This window comes from Fusarium verticillioides, chromosome 8 (genome assembly GCF_000149555.1).
Source record: "Fusarium verticillioides 7600 chromosome 8, whole genome shotgun sequence".
NCBI classification, from domain to species: Eukaryota; Fungi; Ascomycota; class Sordariomycetes; order Hypocreales; family Nectriaceae; genus Fusarium; species Fusarium verticillioides.
The window spans coordinates 2,675,712-2,697,154 of NC_031682.1; the positions used below are offsets into that span (position 1 = coordinate 2,675,712).

The 21,443-nt window shown below is 47.2% G+C and overlaps 10 protein-coding genes and 2 non-coding genes across 12 annotated transcripts; 8 read left to right on the forward strand and 4 right to left on the reverse strand.

Annotated features, from left to right (window-relative positions):
* Window positions 1–293: 293 nt before the first annotated feature.
* FVEG_13519 (hypothetical protein) lies at window positions 294–1,493 on the forward strand (the record flags this gene model as incomplete). The annotated part of the gene is made up of 3 exons (XM_018902883.1): window positions 294–363; window positions 414–1,390; window positions 1,413–1,493. The coding sequence occupies 3 exons, from the start codon at window positions 294–296 to the stop codon at window positions 1,491–1,493; spliced, it is 1,128 nt and encodes a 375-aa protein (XP_018761719.1).
* A 708-nt stretch (window positions 1,494–2,201) lies between these two features.
* Window positions 2,202–3,524, reverse strand: FVEG_13520 (hypothetical protein; the record flags this gene model as incomplete). Its single annotated transcript, XM_018902884.1, has 6 exons — window positions 2,202–2,521; window positions 2,573–2,760; window positions 2,790–2,888; window positions 2,939–3,141; window positions 3,192–3,437; window positions 3,492–3,524. 6 exons carry the CDS (start codon window positions 3,522–3,524, stop codon window positions 2,202–2,204), a joined length of 1,089 nt encoding a protein of 362 aa, XP_018761720.1.
* A 1,812-nt stretch (window positions 3,525–5,336) lies between these two features.
* Window positions 5,337–6,049, reverse strand: FVEG_13521 (hypothetical protein; the record flags this gene model as incomplete). The annotated part of the gene is made up of 2 exons (XM_018902885.1): window positions 5,337–5,400; window positions 5,676–6,049. 2 exons carry the CDS (start codon window positions 6,047–6,049, stop codon window positions 5,337–5,339), a joined length of 438 nt encoding a protein of 145 aa, XP_018761721.1.
* Window positions 6,050–7,038: 989 nt separating this feature from the next.
* Window positions 7,039–7,743, reverse strand: FVEG_17539 (hypothetical protein; the record flags this gene model as incomplete). The annotated part of the gene is made up of 1 exon (XM_018906785.1): window positions 7,039–7,743. The coding sequence occupies one exon, from the start codon at window positions 7,741–7,743 to the stop codon at window positions 7,039–7,041; it is 705 nt and encodes a 234-aa protein (XP_018761722.1).
* A 1,301-nt stretch (window positions 7,744–9,044) lies between these two features.
* On the forward strand, window positions 9,045–9,990 carry FVEG_13522 (hypothetical protein; the record flags this gene model as incomplete). The annotated part of the gene is made up of 2 exons (XM_018902886.1): window positions 9,045–9,218; window positions 9,271–9,990. 2 exons carry the CDS (start codon window positions 9,045–9,047, stop codon window positions 9,988–9,990), a joined length of 894 nt encoding a protein of 297 aa, XP_018761723.1.
* A 770-nt stretch (window positions 9,991–10,760) lies between these two features.
* FVEG_13523 (hypothetical protein) lies at window positions 10,761–11,381 on the forward strand (the record flags this gene model as incomplete). The annotated part of the gene is made up of 1 exon (XM_018902887.1): window positions 10,761–11,381. One exon carries the CDS (start codon window positions 10,761–10,763, stop codon window positions 11,379–11,381), a length of 621 nt encoding a protein of 206 aa, XP_018761724.1.
* A 335-nt stretch (window positions 11,382–11,716) lies between these two features.
* FVEG_17540 (hypothetical protein) lies at window positions 11,717–14,368 on the forward strand. The gene is made up of 2 exons (XM_018906786.1): window positions 11,717–12,291; window positions 12,342–14,368. The coding sequence occupies exons 1-2, from the start codon at window positions 11,781–11,783 to the stop codon at window positions 14,162–14,164; spliced, it is 2,334 nt and encodes a 777-aa protein (XP_018761725.1). The 5' UTR covers window positions 11,717–11,780; the 3' UTR covers window positions 14,165–14,368.
* On the forward strand, window positions 14,326–14,441 carry FVEG_17541. The gene has a single exon (XR_001989330.1). It is a non-coding gene; the product is annotated as a 5S ribosomal RNA (ribosomal RNA).
* A 1,237-nt stretch (window positions 14,442–15,678) lies between these two features.
* Window positions 15,679–16,464, forward strand: FVEG_13524 (hypothetical protein; the record flags this gene model as incomplete). Its single annotated transcript, XM_018902888.1, has 2 exons — window positions 15,679–16,012; window positions 16,067–16,464. 2 exons carry the CDS (start codon window positions 15,679–15,681, stop codon window positions 16,462–16,464), a joined length of 732 nt encoding a protein of 243 aa, XP_018761726.1.
* A 719-nt stretch (window positions 16,465–17,183) lies between these two features.
* Window positions 17,184–17,627, forward strand: FVEG_13525 (hypothetical protein; the record flags this gene model as incomplete). Its single annotated transcript, XM_018902889.1, has 1 exon — window positions 17,184–17,627. One exon carries the CDS (start codon window positions 17,184–17,186, stop codon window positions 17,625–17,627), a length of 444 nt encoding a protein of 147 aa, XP_018761727.1.
* Window positions 17,628–18,475: 848 nt separating this feature from the next.
* On the forward strand, window positions 18,476–19,612 carry FVEG_13526 (hypothetical protein; the record flags this gene model as incomplete). The annotated part of the gene is made up of 2 exons (XM_018902890.1): window positions 18,476–18,790; window positions 18,842–19,612. The coding sequence occupies 2 exons, from the start codon at window positions 18,476–18,478 to the stop codon at window positions 19,610–19,612; spliced, it is 1,086 nt and encodes a 361-aa protein (XP_018761728.1).
* A 129-nt stretch (window positions 19,613–19,741) lies between these two features.
* Window positions 19,742–19,813, reverse strand: FVEG_17542. Its single transcript has one exon. It is a non-coding gene; the product is annotated as a tRNA-Thr (tRNA).
* Window positions 19,814–21,443: the final 1,630 nt, after the last annotated feature.

Below are 21,443 nucleotides of genomic sequence, written 5' to 3' on the forward strand. Positions count from 1 at the left end.
CGCCACCGAGTGCATGTTCCCGCAACACGCGTCGTCAAACTGTATATTTAGCCACGAAACCTTGTTTTACCGCTTGCTGAAGGTTCCCATGATAAATTTATATTTTCTCGACTAAAAGTTTAGTTTGATCTTAAAACTTTACCTAGTTAAAGTGAACCCTATAGGCGTGGCGTATAAAAAGCCGTGCCTTCGTCTGCCAAATACAGCAATGACTTCTTTTATCAACCTCCCTCTCTTTACCATCACCCATGTCGGCGCAAACTCCCGCCCACAGTCCATCTTCACCATCGATCATGGACTTGTTTTCTCCTCTCCTCGCCAGGCAACTGAGGTTCTACACGCGCTTTCTCGCTCCATCGACAAGTGAGTTCTACTGGTCCAAGCTCCTTCAACAACAGCTAATTTTATCAAAGCAATCACACCGCCCCCCGCCTCCGCCGTTGGTCTGAACAAACTCCCTGAAGAGATCCTCATGGCTATCATCCACAATATCTTTGAAGGCACTGACAAAACATCACTATTCACCTTCTTTGCGCTGCGCCAAGTCTCCCAACGGTTCAGACGACTGACTCAAGATGAAGCCTTCATCTCACACCTCTTCTCGGACAAGGATTGCTGCGAACAGTGTCTCATATCATCAGGGACTTGGGCGCGAAGAGAGAGCGCACCTGCCACGATAACGAACATCGATCTCCCACTCACCAGAGAAAAGCACTGCTTCGGCTACAAAGCCCAGAAGAGAGGTATTTGCTTGAAAGGCCTAGACGACTTCGTCAGAAAGGGAAAGATATGCTCTACCTGTCAGAAGTGGCTGGATGTTAGAACGACAGACGGCTCGTCCCTGAAATGCAAGTTCTCGCCCCAACATTCCGACTGGAAGAAGTGCACAAGCTGCGGAGTTTCTCACCCTGCCTCATGCTTTTCAGCCGGTGAAGACCGATGCATTGCCAGGTCGGGTTACATCCGGCTTTGTGAGCACAAGACTCTCGACTTGTGTTACGTCCAAAGCTTTATTGGCGGCCCTCAGTCTTACTCCAACAAGTGTCAAAAGGTCAAGATCATGAGTTGCGAAGATCCGAGTCACTATAGCTCTTGTAGCACTAAACTTGATGGGCCAAAGGCCGAGATGACCATATATCCAACGGGCGGAGGCTTGTTGTCGCTCACATTTACCGGTAACTCGGATCCTGATCTGACATCAGATCGAGGGATCGGCGACATTCTCTATGGTATGAACCACGAAACGGGAACAATGACTCTTCCAATGTCGGTCATCTACGAGGCCATTCGATCAGTTCGGGAGAAGGGCGGGAAGCACTTTGCACCGAAACGTATATTGGGAGTTCTGCCCGAGCTGAGCGCTCTCATCCTTGAAGACATCTTCACTGATGTCTCATCTCAGGATAGTCCAGTCAAAGTCATCCATCCAAAAGGGGCAAAACCGCCAACTCGCTCATCTCTACTCCACCACAATCCGACCCAAGGCAATTTGAGGATTACAGCTGAGCCTTGTCCCCACCTCAGTTCCTGTGCTAAACACTCTTGCATCAGGATCCGCTACCAGCGAAGTATACGCGTCGGCTGGGCGCCCTTGGAAGGGAAACTCCAGCAGGTGAATCTGCCGGACCATGCTTGGTTCCATGCAATAAGCAGGGAGTCATATACGTACAGTGGCCCCCCTGGTGCTGAAGAAACATGTAATGATAAAGCTTGTCCGAACTACTACGCGATAAGAAGTAGCCGGTCACATTTCCCAACTACAGAAGTTGAACTATCCAGATACCCTTGGCCGTGGGACTTGGACTATACATTTTAGTAACGTGGTTGGGAACTGGGTTCCTTGCTGATGGTGGTTATGTAGCAGGGACTAAGAATTAGAGCTAAATAGAATATATGTAAAGTAAATGGTAGTACTGAGAAAGGGTCACTGAGTTTGGACAAACCTGAGCGTAATGAACTCTGAATTGGTTGAAATTTATTTTAATCTTTGCTAATTCTATTCGTATATTGCCATGCAAAACCTGTATCTAATCGTTTCTAAGTGTATTGGATTGCCTGCCTCGTTAATAGATCATCAGCCTTTAGATGTGATCAACTCATATTAACGCTCTGGAAGAAGCAACAATGCAAGTACTGGGACTCGGCCAGACTCGAGTGATAAGCAATCAATCCTGTATTCTCCCGCGCTGACCTTCATCAATCTACACACTATTCTTGCTAACCCCAATACTAACCAGCTCAATATCACTCCCGTTTTCCTTTTTATCGCTTAGCTCTGCTGTAATCTCACAAGAGTGAGATGCAGACCATGAATCATCTCGACCATCATCCCTAAGACCCGGCCCTTCAATTATCTCTTCAAACCCACTCTGGCCTGTCCGACGTATCGCATGACCAGATTTTGAAGGACGTCCTGATTCCCGGATGTTGTAGTTGACTCCCTTCCTGTGAAGATATGGTCGGAGAGCTGGGATGCAGCAGATGACAAGACCGATGTACACGTCGAGGGAACACCAGAGTTCTGGCAATGAATTAGCACACTCTTCTAAATAGTATCGTCCAATATACTTACCAATTATCGTAAAAGATCTAAAGTCTTCGCTGTCGCCCAGTTGAATCGTCAAGAAGCGCGTGAGAGAGAATGCTATGTCGATGATGCCCAAGAGAAAGATGCAGTAAACACCGACTTTGACTTTCCTGCGCATGTTCAGATTATGGATGATGAGAAATGGGAGGCAGAAAACTATGAAGGTATCAGTCCTATCTCTGGCCAAAACTAGCGGGTGAACTTGCGAGCGATGCTTCCGACGAAATGCAACACCCAATTGATTTGGAACATCAGAAGCGTCGTTCTGAAGCTGCATGCTTCTTCTGGATTTGTGACCGCCCTAAAGACAAAGTTAGTTATACAATATCGCGGGCGATTGTGCTGTAATACCAGTTTCGTTCGATCGGGTAGCAGAGGAACAGTTGGAGAGAAATGGTGACGATGTAAGCGCAGACACAATACACAACCACGATCCAAACCATGAGTCTCCTCATGACCATGAATGGCGGAAATAGCTGTATATAAATAACAAGCAGGGATGCCTTGCATAGATAAAACGTCGTGTAGAATGGGAAAGGATTGACCCAATTGTACTGCAACTGTTAATCAGCTCAATCTCCATCGATGTAATTACAAAACCTACCTTGCGCATTCTGATCTGTTGTTCCAACGTGGCATCCCAATTAGACAAAGTATAATTGATCCCAGGATGCAAAACGCCCTCTTTCGCATAGAGTATATCGAAGAAGCCGGTAACGAACGCAGTGCACCACGCTGATATGCGCAGCCAGTCTGCTGCCACGAGGCGCTGCTTCTGGATTGCCAATCGTAGATAAATTCGGGCGCCGATGATTATCGCGGATACTACGATGAGGACGTAGATAACGGTCTGAGCGTGCGATTGTTAGATGATGATTCAGATGGCTGGCGATTGAGCGCATACCAAGACAACAACACCGGACGGCCCTGCAGGCATTTTGGCGAGTAATCAGGCCAACGCTCCAACTCAATCTCGCGGGATGTCGATCCGCTGGGGACATGGAGGAAGGAAAGCACTTAAGCAAAAGACAAGACTAAACGCTATTCCACAAACGACCAGCAGACACGCCACTGGTTCTTCAACACCATACCAAAGATCAAGTGGTGGCTATCTTGGTGTGCGCCAGTTTCGTGTGTCTGTTCTCTGCGCTACGTGAGTGGCTAAAAGCAGATTACCATGCACACCAGCGCTTTGACGGTGGCTAAGAGGTTCGGGAATAGACTCGGCACTAATGAATTTCTTGGGTTGAAGAATTGCGATAGAGTTTGCGCTATGCTCCTCGATCACTCTAGATAAGCCATGGGTGATGGATCTTGTCCTGATACAGTCTTGGGTCAGGGAGTATTTAAGAGAGAATCATTTCGCCGATGGGCCGAGACCTAGGGGAGTCCGATGTGATCTGATGGGATATGAATCGCGAACGCAGCCACGATAGCAAATGTCAAGGTTCGGGAAATCCTGCAATTGTTGAGACGGATGTTCGGACAGACATTTTGTTTTCAAGGGGAATATTACTTCAACAGATACGCTAACACATGGGAATACCTATACCAAGTTCTGGATGACAAGAGGGAGACGTTGGGTATCTAATCCCCTGAACTAGTGCCCAAATTGTGTCTATCACAGACTCCGGAGTAGGGCACCAGCGCTAAGATATCCTCAATCGAGCTTAGACTCTGTACATCATCTTCACTGGCAGTCTTTTGACTTTTGAGCTTTTCCCCAGTGCATACCAGTGCTTACGCGCTAAAGTAGCCTGGGACGACGCTAATCGGAAATGTTGAATAGTTGCCGACTCGTCGACAACGTGGTATACCACGGTTCTTCAAGTTACTCGCTCTTCGATAGCCTCCCATAGAAGAGCTATTGGTAATCGGCCTCGCGATAAACCACGATAGTAAAGGCCATGGATACAAAACTTGCCTCTACCAACATTAACATGCATGTTATCAGTTTACATTTGCTCTATGCATAACCATCCCTGCTAAGAACGAACGCATTGACAATTGACTGGCGGTCACAGCAGTTCATGAAGCTGAGAGTTGTCTACAACTGTGTTGCTTGTCCATCGCGGGGCTACATCTTGTTTATTTTGATCATCTGTCTAGTAATATCTTTCTCAATCAGCCAGAATCTTCAATCCTCCTTGTTCCAATCCCGAATTCGATCTTACTTCAAAGGGTAACACCACATGGCTGGAATTTCGCCTAGATCGGAGACTCTGCTCTACCTGATCCCATGGGGCCGTGTCGGACATTGTGTCTTCCGGCCTTGACAAGGGTCCTTCTGACGACGAGTTCGTATCCTGTAAGAATTGTCAATCGGTCCAATCATCTTACATGGAACAAGTCCATCACTCAGCTGGCGGGGGTAAAACTCGCCTCAGGATGCGAAGAGTGGGCCATGACCGAAGCCTGCACCATAAAATAAATTTGTTTCCTCCAATAAAGCAGTTTTTGTTCTCTCATCTAGCCTTGAGTTATTTATTTGCGCTTTGTCAAGCCCGTTTGCAAAAAGCCGACCGGTGCTCATACTGTAACGAGCCCAGAGAATACATTCTCGACGCTTAAATCATGGAATAACCTTCATTGAGAGCGCTTCTTGATGCATCAAAAGCAAGTGTCTTTTTCGGGCCTCCAATCTTATCACAGAAGCAAGGCTGCCAGTAGTTTTCGTAGTCCTTTTGTGCTTGGGGCCTCGCTATGGTAAGATTACAAGACGTGTAGGGAGTAGGGTTAGCTGAGTTCTTCAGGGTAGCTCATTGGCAGCATCAGCCCCACTACCAAATAAGCCATTGATTGCTATATTTACACTGTTATTTATAGTAGGCAGCGAAGCTAAGACGAGCTGCAGAAGGCAAGCATGCATCGGCAGATCTATACAAAGAACGCTCTTCGAGCTCGGTTCGACAAAAGTATTAATAAAATGCTAAGAAGTCTGACAGATTAATCTGTAGAGTTAAAAGAAATACTCTGCGCTTTATGTTATGGACACCTAAGTCCTCTAGAAAGCTAAGAAAGCAAAATGTCTTGACAACTTCAAAATAGACATAATATCAACCTGTAGAGATGCGATTACCTCCCCTACTTAGCTCCCATCGAAGACTCATACATGTACAACTCCAGTAATCGAATCGCAATTCCCAATGGAATAGCATATAGAACCGCTAGGCAGAACGGATTTAAATACAGTGTCCATACAAAGGACAACAGCTTCTTGGCCAAGAGTACCGCACCCCGAATGACGTAATCCAAGATGACATATATGAATATTATCATAAACAAAAGAATCGTAAGGCCCATGAACAGGGTGCGGAATGGCGTGAGTTGGCCGGGTACGACGCCGAAGAAAGGCAGGATGTAGCTGAGTGGGTTGTGATAAAAGTCGTATACTGCAAGAAGGCCACTTATGATTCTGGGAAGAGTGTTAAGGAGTGCGATGGCGGACCAGATGGTGAACATGATGGAGGCGTTAGTGATTTGTGGAACTTGGTGAAGCTCTGTTGTTGTTGCTATTGTTGAAGAATATGGACTGCTGATGTTATTGAGACATAAAAGCTGCGGGATATTAGTACTTATTATAAATCCCCCATCAGAGAGACCAAACTGGCAGAGACATACCAACCGGCCTTGGCCATATAAAGAACCCTTGTTATGCAATTGCATGTTCATTTACACGTTTGCCTACTTCTAGAAATAGTCACTTGAGTCTTTGTCTTGTGAGATTCTATTTAAAGATTCTTTCACTGTCTGGTCAGCGAACAATAAAGGCATTGTCTTTTAACCCAGACTTGCCTAGATAGTGTTCACCTATTTGAAAAATCCGTATTTCACTCCTTAATTACAGTTACAATAAGAATGACCACACGAATTAGTACCGCTTTTAGAGTTAGAGAATTCTCTATAGAGTAATGGATAATTGATAGTGCCCCTGATGAACATCAACGATACGTGAAAATCTACTTCTAGAAATAGTCACTTAAGTCTTTGTCTTGTGAGATTCTATTTAAAGATTCTTTCACTGTCTGGTCAGCGAACAATAAAGGCATTATCTTTCAACCCAGACTTGCCTAGATAGTGTTCACCTATTTGAAAAATCCGTATTTCACTCCTTAATTACAGTTGCAACAAGAATGACCACACGAATTAGTACCGCTTTTAGAGTTAGAGAATTCTCTATAGAGTAATGGATAATTAATAGTGCCCCTGATGAACATCAACGATACGTGAAAATCTACACTGTCCTACTGATGGTCTTGTATGAGAATATTCACGTTTCAAGATCGCAACATAGCGCATTTCACGATGTCAAGACAAAGATGAAAACAGTTCAGAAGCGCAATTTCCAGGACTGATGATATTCAAAAGCTATCGAGAGGAGTATCCCAGATCAAACTCTACCTAATACGTCCTCCATATCTACTTCAAGCCATCGCTAGGTGATATTACCGTCACATTCTCGATATCAATCGCCCAAATTGGTCCAACCACTTCCACTCATCTCCATCCTCCTCCACCGTCTTACCATAATCAAGCACAAGACAATGAAGGACCGCATACCCTTGATCCCATATAGCACCAAAGTCAGGTAACAAATCACAGAAGATGCGACAGGGCTGAACAGTGATACGGTTAGCGACAGGCTCCTCCTCATCAAACATATTGATCCCCTCGCATCCACTATCCCCCTCTTCAACTGACTGATCGTCTATACAGAGGAGCAGAACGTATATATCCTCTTTCTCGTGAGGTTCAGTGCCATCGACAATTTCCCAGTGCTGGCAGTAAGTTCGGATGGGGCAAAAGTCGGCGTTTCGGTGCCGAAGTCTAAACGCAGTGACGCGTGAATCCATGTCATCCAGCGTCCACTGTAGATAGGCCTTTGAGAAGGCTCGGTGGGGGGTGTGTGGAGGCCGTCTTCCAGTGAGGTATCGCCGATCGAACTTCGAAGCTTCGGAAGGACAGGTCAGGAGCTCTGCCTTAGTGATCAGCTCCTCAGTCTCCGGCCGCTTGACTACTTTCTTGCGTGCTAGTGCCGTAGCCGCTTCCTGTAGATTTTCCTTCTTTGCTGGCAGTACCGTGTCCGAGGACCTTGTCGTTTGGATTTGGGCTAGCTTTTCTTCAAGAATAGTCACTCGGGCTTTGAGTAGAGCCATCTCTGCATCGCAGGTACAACTGGAAGGGAGACGATTCATAGTTTATAAAGTTTGCGGTTTTAAGCAAGCGTGAACCTCTCAGTAGCCAGACTAATCCTCTGAGAAGTCGCATAGGGGAGATACTGGTGAACTGGAGGTGTAAGTAACCTTACCTGATGTGGTAGCCCGATGGAAAGTAGATTCTTTGGACTTTTATGATCAATGTCTTGCGTCTTTGTTCAAAGATCATATGAAGGAAGAGGATTGACATTAATGAACATAAGAGGGACGATGTGAAAGAACCGAGAACATTGATCACTTAGCTGGCCAATTACGACAAGGTTCAAAGAACAATCCAAATGAGAGAAGTTCAGTCTGGAACAGCGTCCGGCAACGGAGAACAACTGCGCATTATTAACCGTAGTTTGACAGATCTCGTCGTATCACTATTCTGCCATGTCCGTAGCACACGGCCAGTGACTTGGCCTGCAAATCTTGACGCAGCACCTGGCGAAGATAGAAAATCAATAACCCAGTCCACCGCCGAACTGGCCGCACGTCGAGAAAATATTGCCCTTACCCTTCTCTAAGCCTACCGAATTGCATTGTTTAGAGTTAGGGATCGCCTGTTCTGGCTTCAATGCCCAACACCTTTAGCCATGGACACTTCGAGGACGCTTCTTGTGATTTGTCGGCCTATGCTTTCGTCAAAGACAGCTCAAAAGTTGCATCAGTGCTTGACCAGATTACGGCAAGTCGACTAACTGCGGCCCAAAAGGAACGTGGTCAGGTAGTGTAGTATGAAGGCCAGCAGCTGTGAAGAACACAGTCGAAACTAAGCACGGGTTCCTGTTCTTGGCGGTGACGGAGCGTAATCATCCGTGTGTCGCCCAATTTAGCCAGAACATCCCTAGTCAGGAACCAATTACTATTTCCGGTAATTGCGGAGAGCCATCCTCCGTGACCACCGGCATACCCGTTTCATACATGTGACGCCAAATATGCGGGGTAAACGAGACTACCTCGGATGGATAAGTTGGAGATGGAAATAGCCTCTTGAAACAATACTCGTTTCATCCATGCATGCGACGCTGTCTACCATCTGATCCTCTCCGCGATGGGCATGCAGTATTTATTATTTTTTCCAGCTGCGGGGTCTCGCTTCGGACATGCTGGCTCCGGATCTCGCGGTATTTGACACCGGCACTTGCGCTGACAATAGAATCATGAGTTGGGTCAAGTATAAAGCTGAGATCCACCGCGGCTGGGCAATTGATACAACAGACACCAGCAATTAAGCAGAATCGGAGAATTTGTTGACCATGCTTGGACTCCCCTCTCCCCGCAAGCTGCTCGCACAGCTGAGCCTGGGCGCTAGCCTTGTTGCGGCTCAGCTCCAGACCATCAACAACTTTGGAAATACCTACGGCACGCAGCTAACCATGCAGGCCTATATCCCCAACAACCTCCCTTCAAGCCCAGCAGTCATGCTCGCTGTAAGTTATCCCTATCATATCGCCCGACTTTTGATCTGAGCCGCGGATAAAGCTTCACGCCTGCGGTGGCAACGGACCAGGCTATTTCCAGCAGACAAAGTACAAGTCCCTCGCCGACCAAAAGGGCGTCATCCTCATCTTCCCCTCATCCCAAAAGGACTTTAACTGCTGGGATGTCGCGAGCACCAAGACCCTCAAGCACGACGGTCAGGGCGACAGCCAAGTTCTCGTCAGCATGGTCGACTATGTCATCAAGACATACAAAGCCGATCCCAAGAAGGTCTACGTCACGGGCACCAGCTCCGGATGCATGATGACCAATGTCCTCGCGGCGACGTACCCAGACCGTTTCGCCGCTGCGACATGCTACTCTGGCGTTGCGGCCGGATGCATGGCTGGATCTCCTGGCTCGAGCCCCATTAGTTCGGACCGTGTTTGCTCTGATGGGAAGATCATCAAGACGGGACAGCAGTGGGCTGATCAGGTTAAGGCGATGTATCCTGGGTATAGCGGGGCGTACCCCCGGTTCAAGACCTGGCACGGCACTGCGGATAATCTTGTTTATTACAGGAACCTTCTTGAGCAGATTAAGGAGTGGTCGACTATTCAGGGTGTTTCGTTTAGTCGTAACGAGACTAACACTCCTCAGTCGGGCTATACCACTATGATTTATGGAGATGGAACCAAGTTTGTTGCCGTTTCTGCTGCTGGAGTCGGGCATGTAGTGCCTACTCATGAAGATCTTGACTTCAAGTGGTTCGGTCTTTCTTAAAAGGTCTCTGTTATCAGAAACCCAGAGAAGAGCGATGCTGCTGTCAGCTGCGACTTGATGTTGGGGAGGGATGATCTTAGGATCTAAGTGGAGGAAAGACAGGAGCAACAAGGAGGGAGGAGAGGGAGCAAATTGTGTACATAGCTTTTCTACTACATTCTTCTCAGTACATAACAAGTTCATTCATTCAGCCAGGTCGCTACTGGCTTTCAAACTGCCGAGATCTCCTTTCCTCTCTCCACGATCGTATTATAGTTCCCCACCGCTTGATACCTGATGGAATCAACACCAAGGCGGCTTATCGTCAAAGCAATGCCTCTGGGCTATAGTCTCGATGACAAGAAAAGTCAATTGGAATAACAATACGCTGTTTTATTAATAGATCATGCTATTGGAATGGTCTCCACTCTTCTTGTTTCATCTTCATTCCCCAGGCGCACTAGCAGGTCAAAGTTCGAAGCGCCAAAACTCAAAATCCTCTGAAACTCAAGACTCAGCGCACCCGGTCAATTTAGCGTATTCTAAATCAGTCTTAAAATTGAGAAACGTGGGATAAGATTCGTGCGTGCATAAACCAGCACAGAATCTCATCATAATCTTTAATTTCATCGTCAAGCTCAGCATGAGTAAACAAAATGCTGGCTTAGATTGGCTATATTTTTTTTGTCTAAGCGTAAAGTGATATAACGAGCCGTTTCATGAACATCAATCTCAACGGCCAAATTCCCAAGCTCTCATCTAAGGATATCATACAAGCAATAATCCTTACAATGGTGCCTCAACCTCTCAACCTTGTCAAGAACTCCTCTCTCTCAGCTCCAGCTACACGAGCCTTTGGACCCAAAACACCAACAGATATACCCAACTTCACCCAGACCTCAAGTCCCCCACGCATCATGGCCCCAAGACAGCGTCGCCGCGCTACAGTCATCGCACTCAATGGCAGAACGCCGCCACACTTTGCATTACAGTCTCCGCCACGCAGGCGTAAAAGCGCAACTGATCGTCGCAAGAGCTTACAGTCGCATCTCTGCTCAGCCCGGACTCTCACTCTGCGCAATCCAAGCAATGGACTCCTGCAAGATGGCTCTGCGAAATGCGACAGTTTGTGTGATTGCACTTCGGGTTTGGATATACAATTGACCGAGCTGTACGTCGAGAAGCCAGATCGCGGGGTGTTGCGGTCCCCGGCTCTGTTTGCGCCTTGTCGGTGGAGTATTCCTTCACCGACTCCAGGGAGCTCTTTTGAGAGCAGTAATCAGGTCTATCAGTTTGAGGGTCAATGTAGTGGGAGTCGTAAGAGCAGGCGGGCTACATGGGCATTTGATGTAGACGGGGGTCTTGACAAGTCGCACTCTTGTGCGTTCTGGACATGTCCTGGGTATCGATAGGTGCAGGCGTCTCGACTATAATGGACTGTTAGGTCGAGAGTTTTTAGTTCCTTGTTGACTTTGAGCTATCTGATCTGCGACCGGTGGCTCGGTATGTATTATTTACCAATTTCTATATGCAAAGCGATTGGGAGATATCTTTGCAGGCAATATGATTTATTCAATTTGACATTTATACAAATTAAAAGTGTCATATCGTATGGCGCTATGTTGACTAGCTAGCCAGGCTGTGTCAGCGGTCTGAGTCATACGGTATACGAGCTAATTCTTGAGTCAGCCTTACCAAAATGTGACAAACACCATCTCATACATATCATCACACTTCATAATTATATTTTTCCCTCCTCCTTTTTTTTTTTTCGCCTATCATTTATTCCTTTTTTTACGAGGTCAATCACTATGCGGCCGTCACCACTTGAGAGATCACGTCTATGCGACGCATGCACCCACGCATGCTCAATGTCCATCGTCGGCTGTACACAATATACATGTCAAACCCACCGATCCCAATTCCTAAAAAACAATCCAAATCCTTATATCAGTACTTGGGATGCGATGAACGATACATCACGCTGGGCAAAATGGTCAAAGACAAAACGAGATTTTCTTTCCGAAACGACTTCATCAGGCTGCCATCTCTGCATAATAATCGCACACGCCTTTGATGAAAAGTCAAAAGAGGTTTTTCAGAACCTGGGTAGTGATGAGGTTGTACGGCTTTGCTTGAAATATCGCACTGTTGAGCGAGATCCGAGCGGGAAGTTGGGTTGGGATGAGAGGACGAATATGGCGATTACTGATATTGCATTGGGGATTGATGCTCCTGATGAGTTCTGGCTAGCGATCAGGTCGGATAAAGGTTCGGCGTTGGAAGAGATGTCGTTCGACCTGCGAATGCGGCCACTTGACGGTAAATTTACGAGGGCTTGCGCGCAAAGAACATGACTGACTTGAGCACAGAAACGGAGACGAGCCATGTTATCAAGACTATACCCGGCAAACATGCCTCGACGATGAATGAGCAGAACTTACAGCTTGCGAGAAAGTGGATCAAAGGTTGCAATCGCTCACACCCAATTTGTAAAGAATTCCAATCGCGGCAGCCAAATTGGCGTCCAACGAGACTTATCCACATCGGGTCAAAAACCCAACAACCTCGACTAGTCGCTCCATCAAAACCAGTGTCTTACCTTGCGCTGAGCTACTGCTGGGGAACCGACAACACCGTAACTCTCACAGAAGCAACCCTCAATCCATTCCAAAACGAACTCCCTTTGTCAAGTTTACCAAGCACTATCCGTGATGCAATCACCACAACAAGAGATCTCGGCTATGAATATCTATGGGTCGATGCACTCTGTATTATCCAAGACTGCAAACCCGACTGGATCAAAGAGTCCGCTCAGATGGGCAGCATCTATGGTTCAGCTGCTCTGACCCTCGCAGCAGCTGGTACATCAACCGTACAAGACTCAATATTCTGCCGTCGCGATCCCCGCGCAGTGAGACCATGCGTCGCAAACATAATCCAAAGCTCGGTATATCACCGAGTAAGTTACCCATGGGCTATATACCCGCACCAACCTGAACGTCTACTATTCGATACCATCAACGAGAGTCCTTTGAGCCGTCGAGCGTGGGCGTTGCAGGAACTTTTGGTATCACCGCGGACTTTGGTCTTTGGATCGAAACAAATGGTCTGGTCGTGTGCGACGACAGAAGCAAGTGAGACTTTCCCGATTGGCTTGGATCCAAAGTTTAGCTCTGTGGTGAGCGAGAGTGCAAGTTTGTCATATCTCCGCCAAAAGCTCATGAGGGCTTCCAAGTTGGAGGAAGAACCATCAGAGTTTTGGAACAACTTTATTAGCAGGTACACTAAAGCTCGACTCACTTTTAGTTCTGACATGCTGGTGGCGCTACAAGGCATCGTCGAAAGAATCACTGAAGCAAGGCGTGGATCCAACAAATGTACACCGGAGCTGGAATATGTCGCTGGTCTCTGGCGTGATTCGAATTTCCAGCAGAGTCTCTTATGGCGTCCAAAGGATGGATCATCACCTACCCGACCAGATTACTATCGCGCTCCATCGTGGAGTTGGGCGTCGTTGGATGGTGAAGTTGACTTTTTTGAGCAATACATACCGTGGATCTGGAACGGGAAAAAAACGGAACTTGCGAGGATCGTGGATATTTGCGTTGAGCCGCAGACTGGGTACTCGCTTTCGACGACTGGGCAGATTAAGTCGGGGCTTATTGAGATGGAGTGCCATTTGCGGGAGTGCTACCTGATGAAGAAACCACGATCGGAAGACTCATCGCATGATCAAGGGGATGACGCATATCTTGTCATCTCCTCCGATGAGTACAAGAGGATGTCTTCAAGGTCTTCAACTGAGGGCGCCGCAGGGGGAGGAAACCAAGAAGCACACAAATTCGCCAACTCCTGTACTATCGATCTCCCAGAAGAAATACCCTCAGCGCGGTGGGTTCAGGTTTATTGCGTACCTCTGCAATTAGGTTGGTGTCAAACCGATCGCTACGAACAGGCCGTCTGGGAAAGCTACGAAGGCTTAATCCTTATGCCTCATGACGCCGAAGAGGAAGATCTATTGACGTCTGAAGGCTTCTGTGTTCTGTCTCAGACTTTCCGCCGTGTTGGAACATTTACATTTGATCTTCATGATGAGAATAGGGAAGCGCGAGAAAATGAACTTTTGGGTCCTGTGGTGTTTGATAGAGAGGGGAATTGGGGAGGAAAGAGGGAGACTGTCTGTATTATATAAGAATGGCCGGCAATAATTACTATGGATGGTTGGGGTGTCTATCTTGTTCCTCTTTGAAAACTGTTTACACATTCCGACTTGTAATTGATGAGGGCTAGGTGTGGCGACCAAGGAGTAGAGTGCATGGTTATAGACTATCCTGGGCGACCTTTCAAGCACATACGACCATACCTGCAGGAAAATACGGGATCCCGTCCGCTCTCCCATAGTCAAGCCTGTAAGGGGCGGATTAGTAGTTGGGTCGGTGACGACCAGCGAATCCCCGCTGTTGTATGTTTTTTTGCCCTTCTTGATAGGTGGAAAAGACCCTTTCTTTTTGCCAAACATATACTAGAAGCTTTGGTTCTATGATGGCATTGACCCGGCCTGCGATCGTGAGCGTAGCTGGCGTTTTTGATAACGCGAGACTGAGCGTTTGCGCTATAAGTCTAGATGCGCGACTACTGTCTATTATGACAGGACGCTCAGTCAGATCGATTTGACGCTGAACGATCAAAAACGCGATTACTGGCTATGTCAGTATCTCAACTGTTAGTAGGTTGTTTTGATTATTAAAGATTTTTATATCGTGGTTGGCGCAGGTCTATGAGCACGGTCGCATTAGTCTCAGGTTGGATGACGTAGGGTAGGACAAAGGTCGAGAACAATAGACGCTCTACAGCAACTGTAAGAAGCATTTTCTCTCGAGATAGCTTCTCGCATCACGTTCCAAATACAACACACCTTCCTCCTAATCTTTTTACCTACTCTTTATTTCTCTCTTTTCTCAGTCGAGTTGTTTGGCTTTTTGGTCAACAAAGCATTTGGAGAGTGGAGTGCATCTTCGGGGCTGTCTCCCCCAAGGTCCTTTGTATGGTTGTGCTTTGTATCCCCGGTATAGTCCTTTTTGAACTCCATTGGATTTTTCATCTGAGTCTGGAGTCTCATTTGTGTGTGTCGGACTGGCTATTGCATCTCTCATTCTACGCATATCCCTTCCTTATGTTAATCTCAATAATTCAATACTTCAGTTCCTAGCTCTTTGTAATAAATTGAATTAGATTGCTGTTATATTGTGTTTTGGATGTTCCTGAAGGCATACAAGTGAATTTCCTTGTTTTTTGTAACTGTTTGCGTCAAAGAAGCTGGGGATGCAAGACGCGTAAAGCTACAGTGAACTTGCATGAAAAATGAAAAGGCAGGTGAATTGATATCGGCAATTGATATTCTTGAAAGTAAGAGCGCAAGAGGTCTTTAATACATGACTGAATGAAGGTAAGTCATGGGTCAATGACAGCTTTGTTAATACGGATTCTAGGCTCTAAAGTTTGTCAATCTGCATGTTGGACCTCGGCTTTGTTTAGCACCATCATTAACAGACTCCATCTCATATTCAATACAGCATGTCAAATTGAAAATTGCCTAAATTTATTCCATCCTCTTCAGCTTTTACACTTCCCTCTCTTCTCTTCCATCTAATCATCAACATCTACATTTGCCCTTAATCCTACCACCGTCTTCAAATTCCTTCCACCATGGGCACGAAACGTCGAGGATCCGAGCTGGATCACGAACCGAAGAGGATCAAATCTGACGACGGCAAGGGCGGCGATGAAGTCTCATCCAGCAGCTGTGTGCAGACTGCCCCAGCTTTGCCTCGTCAACCTATCACCCATTTGAGCAAGTTGTCCCAAGTGGCTCGTCAGCAAATCGACTATCTTCTACAAGCTCTCAGTGAGATATGCCCTGAGAGTCTGCACCAAGTGGATATATTGGATCAGATCAATGCCATCAACGCTGATAGACGCCGGCCAATCTTTCCGTACAAGCCGCCTAACATGGTAATAACTATTTGCCGTGGTCCGCGTGGTATGTTCCCTACCACCTTACTTCCAGGAATCCAACATGCTGATTAGTCTGAAGAAATTGATGTTGCCCAGAACTGCGAGAAAATAGGCGGCGGCAGACTTATTTCCTTGATCAGCGCCGTGCCTTACGGCGATGAATGTTACTTTACAGTCGAAATTGAGCACCCGCGACTATACATGGGCGAGCTTGCCATGCCATGCGGAGACGATTGGGAGTCAAAGTATGAAGGAATGCCATGGAAGGATGACTATCTACGTAAAGTCAAGCGCCTCGCCAGAAATGCCGTATTTTCTCACAACCGAAACGTACTGGGTTGGGCAATGCGTGAGATTGCGCATGCTGAAACCCCATTAGCTTGTTTCAATGGAATTGAAAAGGCTAGGGGACAGTTTCTCTCGGGTAATGTAGTATGGACTACAGAATCTCGGGATGCCTGGGGCTTTCACGGATAATTACTGGGAAATGGTCTTGCCGCTTTGGTTTGTCTGCAACGAGTGTTCGTAAACTAAGATCCTTATTGTGCAGAGTGAGAATGCACAACAAAGATAGAGGTTGCGGGGGATGATCAGAAGTCTGTACTTAGTGTCAGGAGAAGAATTTCGTTCAGTCTGAACAGGTCAGCTGTTCCTTTGACGTCAGTAAACATGATAATGTGTACAATATACTCGGAATAACGCATTAAGATGTGAGCCTATCTGTTGTCGAGCTACTGCGCCGCCCCTACTCGAGATAGGGAAGAAGATCTTGCTGTTATGCGCAATTCGGATGAACAACTCGTCTCTCGCTCTTACAGGGTCACATTGGCAGTGGCAGCAACACCAACTTTGCGTTGCGAGTGCGAACATGCCATAAGAACCAATGATGGCAGTGTAACTTTACAATCGTTTGCTCGTCGAAGTTTAGACCGCCGGCGAGTGCCACTGTCAATTTAATTCATCAAGTAACCAAGGTCTTGGCATCTGAAAGGTAACCACGCGGAACATCAACACTGCTTGCGAACCTCAAAATTCACCCAACTTCTCCCAACTCTTGCGCTATCTCTCCCTCTTCCAAACACACACCTCTCCATCACAACACCACTTTCACGCAACCCCCATCACTTATCAACATCTCTGATATGGCAAACCACTGCACTCTTTTGCCCCTTTCCGCGCCTTGACCCAACGTCAAAATGGCGGATCTCATCGACCCCGGCACCACCAAATTGGTCATCATCGTCTCCCTCTTGTGGATCATCTCATTCACTCTCTACAACCTCTACGAGATCAACGACATCATCTTCTATTCTATCGCCATCGGGACTGCATTCGTTTTCGCCTCCGCGAGCTGCGTTTGCCTCGGAGGTCTTGCCGTCATGGCCGTCTACTTTGCGGTCCTGGCCAACGCTGCGATTCTGTGCATTATCGTCATGCTCATTCCTGTTCTTCAGTATATCATTCAGTACATTTCAGCTATCTTTACTCGTATCAGAAATGTTTGTGATCGAGTGATCGGATTCTTTAATGCGGTGGCGCTTTTCTTGGACAACATTACTATGGCAGTGCAGTTGTTTCCCCCGTCGTTTGACAGATTTCTTTACGGACCTGAAGGTCCTGAGCCTCTAACTGATGATTGAGTGGTCTTTCAGTGGATTTGTGGTATGTACAGACAGTTAGGGCGCAGTGGAACGAATTGCGCTTGGTTTTGTTGGTCGCACATTGGCAAAAATTCTACACGAGCATCGCGTTTAGGCGTCTTCACCTTGGTAGTCGCTATACGTTTGAGATGTATACAGCATGAGAAAATAGACTGTATGTAGTGCACTGTAGAATAACAAAGGCCTTGCTGTCCACTCTCAAGTCGCATTCGCCTAGTGATGCTGTCAAGTTCGGCTAAATGCCTTTTCCCGCCATCGTATTTCTGAGAGACGTTCCAGTCTTACGGGAGTCAGCGATGTCAATCAGCTTATATACTTATTCTGATGTCAGCCGCTGTCGACATGATCAAAGGAGGTAGTCGCCGTTTGATCCTGAGGGATTGATGACCACGACTTGACCATTACGATGTCACGTGCTCTGACGGTGAAGTCTCCCCAGTCCCCATGCAGCAACAAGTGAAGCCATTGCTTGTGGGGTAACTTAAGTGTGGAGAAGTGGGCGTGATAAGGACGTGGTGGCGTTTCAATTGCCGGGCCTATTTTTGGTGTCTTATCTGACACGAAGCGTCAGATGATAAGCCCAGCGACGTAGTCAGGATACCATTACCAGAATAGGAAATGTTATAAGAAGAGACTAACATGACGCCCCTCCCCCCTTCAGCAAGTGACGCCGATAAAGAGTCATTCATGAGGTTGGTAATGATGATAAAAGGCTCAATTGGCCCTGTAACAATGTTGTTGGTGTTCAAGACTTGCAAATTCGCAGGGAATATCTTGCTTCAGAATCAACAAAACCAAATTAACATACCACTTACCAGCTCGTCGACATGTCTGCAAAGGTAGCTCCGGCCCCGGCGACCATTTCCCCTCCATCCCTCACCGCTCTTGACGACCTTGATCTTCCGGACTTTGATCCGGCCATCCACCTCGCCTTCCAGCCCCCTACTCGACGCCATACCTTCCAGGACCTTGGTCTGCCGCAGCCAGAAAATGCGCCTGATCTCTGCGTCACAGAACCTTTCCAACTCTTCTCGGAAGAAGGTGTGCGCATGTTGCGCCGTGAGATGCTGAGCAAGCCGATTCTCGACAAGTATCTCCGTTCATGGGATCGGGCGCCGGCTTACATCGCAGGTCATGAAAAGGTCAGTTCAGCGGCACTGTAGCGGTACCGAAACTAAATTGATTGTGAAAAGATTGCAAAATTTACGCTTCAAGCGTGGCAGCATCCCGCGACGCAAGCTGCCATCGATCACGCAGCTGGCTTCGGTCTCCGTCTCTTACGACGCGAAGCCGACCTCGGACTCGTAAACATTCAACTCGGCCCCGAAGGCCTCCCCGGCGTCTACAAACTCACCGAAGTACCATCAGCACCACTCTCACCTCAAGAGATGCAAAAGTCAAGCTACGACGATATACCAATTGATGCCTGGCACAAAGACCAAGTCCCAGTTGTGTGCGTCGTCATGCTCAGCGACACAAGCAGCATGCAAGGCGGCGAAACAGCTATACGCACAGGAGACGGCTCCACCGTCAAAGTGAAGAGTCCAAGAGTGGGAGGCGCTGTCATCATGCAGGGTGGATGTACTGAGCATGCTGCTTTGCGCGCGACGAATGTACCTGAGAGATTGAGCATGGTTAGTAGCTATGCGTTTGCGGATCCGAACTTGGATGATCAGTACACGTCACTTCGAAGTGTAGATTTGGGAAATGATGATATTCCGACGTTTTGCAATATTTTCTTGCAGGAGAAGTTGTTGAGGTTGAGAGGGCGGATTGATGCTGTTTTGGAGACACTGGTTGAGAAGGAGAAGAGGGGCGAGATGGTGGAGAGGACTGAGTTTGAGGGTTGGGTTAGGGAGCAGACGAACTTTATGAAGAGGAGTGCGTGGGAGATGTATGAGAGGGTGCCGAATTACTTGGGAAAGGATGTACCTGAGGATGTTATCCGAGATTACCTGAGGTGAGATAGCAGGAAGAATGCAGGCTGTCCTTCAATTCTCATGGTCAGAACCCTGCTTCTAATCGAACACTGTTGTCCTATTACCAGTTTCAAAAAAATGCAAAACGAAATGATGCGCGAGGTGATACTCGTTTGCCTCGACACGGGATCGAACCGTGGACCTTGTCATTACTAGTGACACGCTCTACCACTGAGCCATCGAGGCGTGATCTGATTGGTTGAGAGTCTTCTGCGCTGTGCGGCTCCAGGATCTTTTCACGATCAGAGCGACGAGTGTTCCCCGCGTGTTTACCTGACGCTCAGCGATGATTATAAACTTTGGGAGAGATTACGTTTGTATCTTACAATCAAGATGGCTTAATCTGAATCAATCGATTTTCAGAACATCTTTGAACACAGATCCATACACCTAAAAAAGCCAAGCTTTTAATTAGGAAACAATCTTATTTTCTAACTATGGATGTCCCCAAGATAACCAGACCGTAGCCATTCTCTCCTAGAGTTACTGCATTGTCCACCGTCCTCCTGTCTGGTCCTATGCTTTATTTCTCAGGGGCACTCGATTGCCTTGGCCTTGGATAACGGTAAGGGTCGATGTATTGGCTTGAGCGTAGGACCACGGCCGGGACTCAGAACGATCCGGAGCCAGAGGAGGTCGGGGTCTCGGCTTTGGACGGGGCTGAGGTTGAGGTTGAGACATGATGTAGACCTTGGTGTAGTAATTATCGCGGGTTTGAAGTTGTATAAGCCTGGGATGTATGAGAAAGTATTCAAGTTGTGTTTGTGGAGGAAGAGTGTGGTAGCGAGCGATGTTTATATAGGGGGCTTTTCTGTTTGAAAGTGATGCGCAGAGAGCTAACTTGCCGGATGATCACTCACAACATTGTCATGATTGAAGTGAAACGACATGAAGGAGCACAGTTGCAGACAGACTTGCTTTTGCTGTTAAGAACAGCAAGTGTCGCGACAATGCGCGGCTCACTGTCGGAAAAGCTGACTCGGGAGGTGGTGGGTATGAAGCACAATGCATCAAAGATGCGAATCACTGCAGACTGGCAACACACCTTTGTCAAACCTCTAACCTTGAACTGATGATTACACACCTGGTCAAACAACCGATCTGCTGGTGGTTTCACTGACATGCAGCAGCTGTTCATCTGGAATCGTGTTCGCTGATGTCGCACGAATATCTTCAAGGCACTCTCTTGTTCAAGGTGAACTCAATTCATTTTTTTATCAAACAATGGTAAGCTACTTTGCTCAGGTGAGTGAAGAAGAGGTGAGTGTTTTTTGAGCTTTATAGTGCACCATGGCTGGTGTCATCAAACAGAAATGATCTGGCAGTCAGTAGTAGACCCCCTTTTTCGTTAATTTCATGATACTTGAGAGAGCCACGAAGCATGATAGAAGGCTACTCAATGACTGGCCAATACATGTATGGGCAACCTTGACGACCGCATATTGCCTTCCAAAAGCTAAAGTTAAATGGGGGTTTTCAGTGTGGTGGTTTGATGTGTCTCGCTGAGGCGTCATAAGCTTTAAGTATCAATCAGCAACCTTGACGACGGCATCCATCAACAATCCAAGGCCTGCCCAGCTGTCGAGGTTTGCCCATACACGCAGTGGTAGCCGGTGCTGTCATCCCACTCATGCTCACGTCGATCGTTGTTCTTCTCTATGGTCTCCACGGCTGTATGACACTGGTAGGATTTGTTGAGTGTCTCGTGCTCGCACTCAATGTCTCCTCTGCCAGTGGTATAGCCATCCTCAGTTGACAGTGGCATCTCGAAATTCCTCCCTTATATTCGATTCCGAGCCTCCATGTTTCCTCTTTC

Bases quoted from the DNA above. Each gene is read 5' to 3' on its own strand.
- FVEG_17540 (XM_018906786.1), top strand. From the start codon at position 11,781: ATGCGGCCGTCACCACTTGAGAGATCACGTCTATGCGACGCATGCACC. The intron at 12,292-12,341 runs GTAAATTTACGA...ACTTGAGCACAG, and splicing joins GCGAATGCGGCCACTTGACG to AAACGGAGACGAGCCATGTT.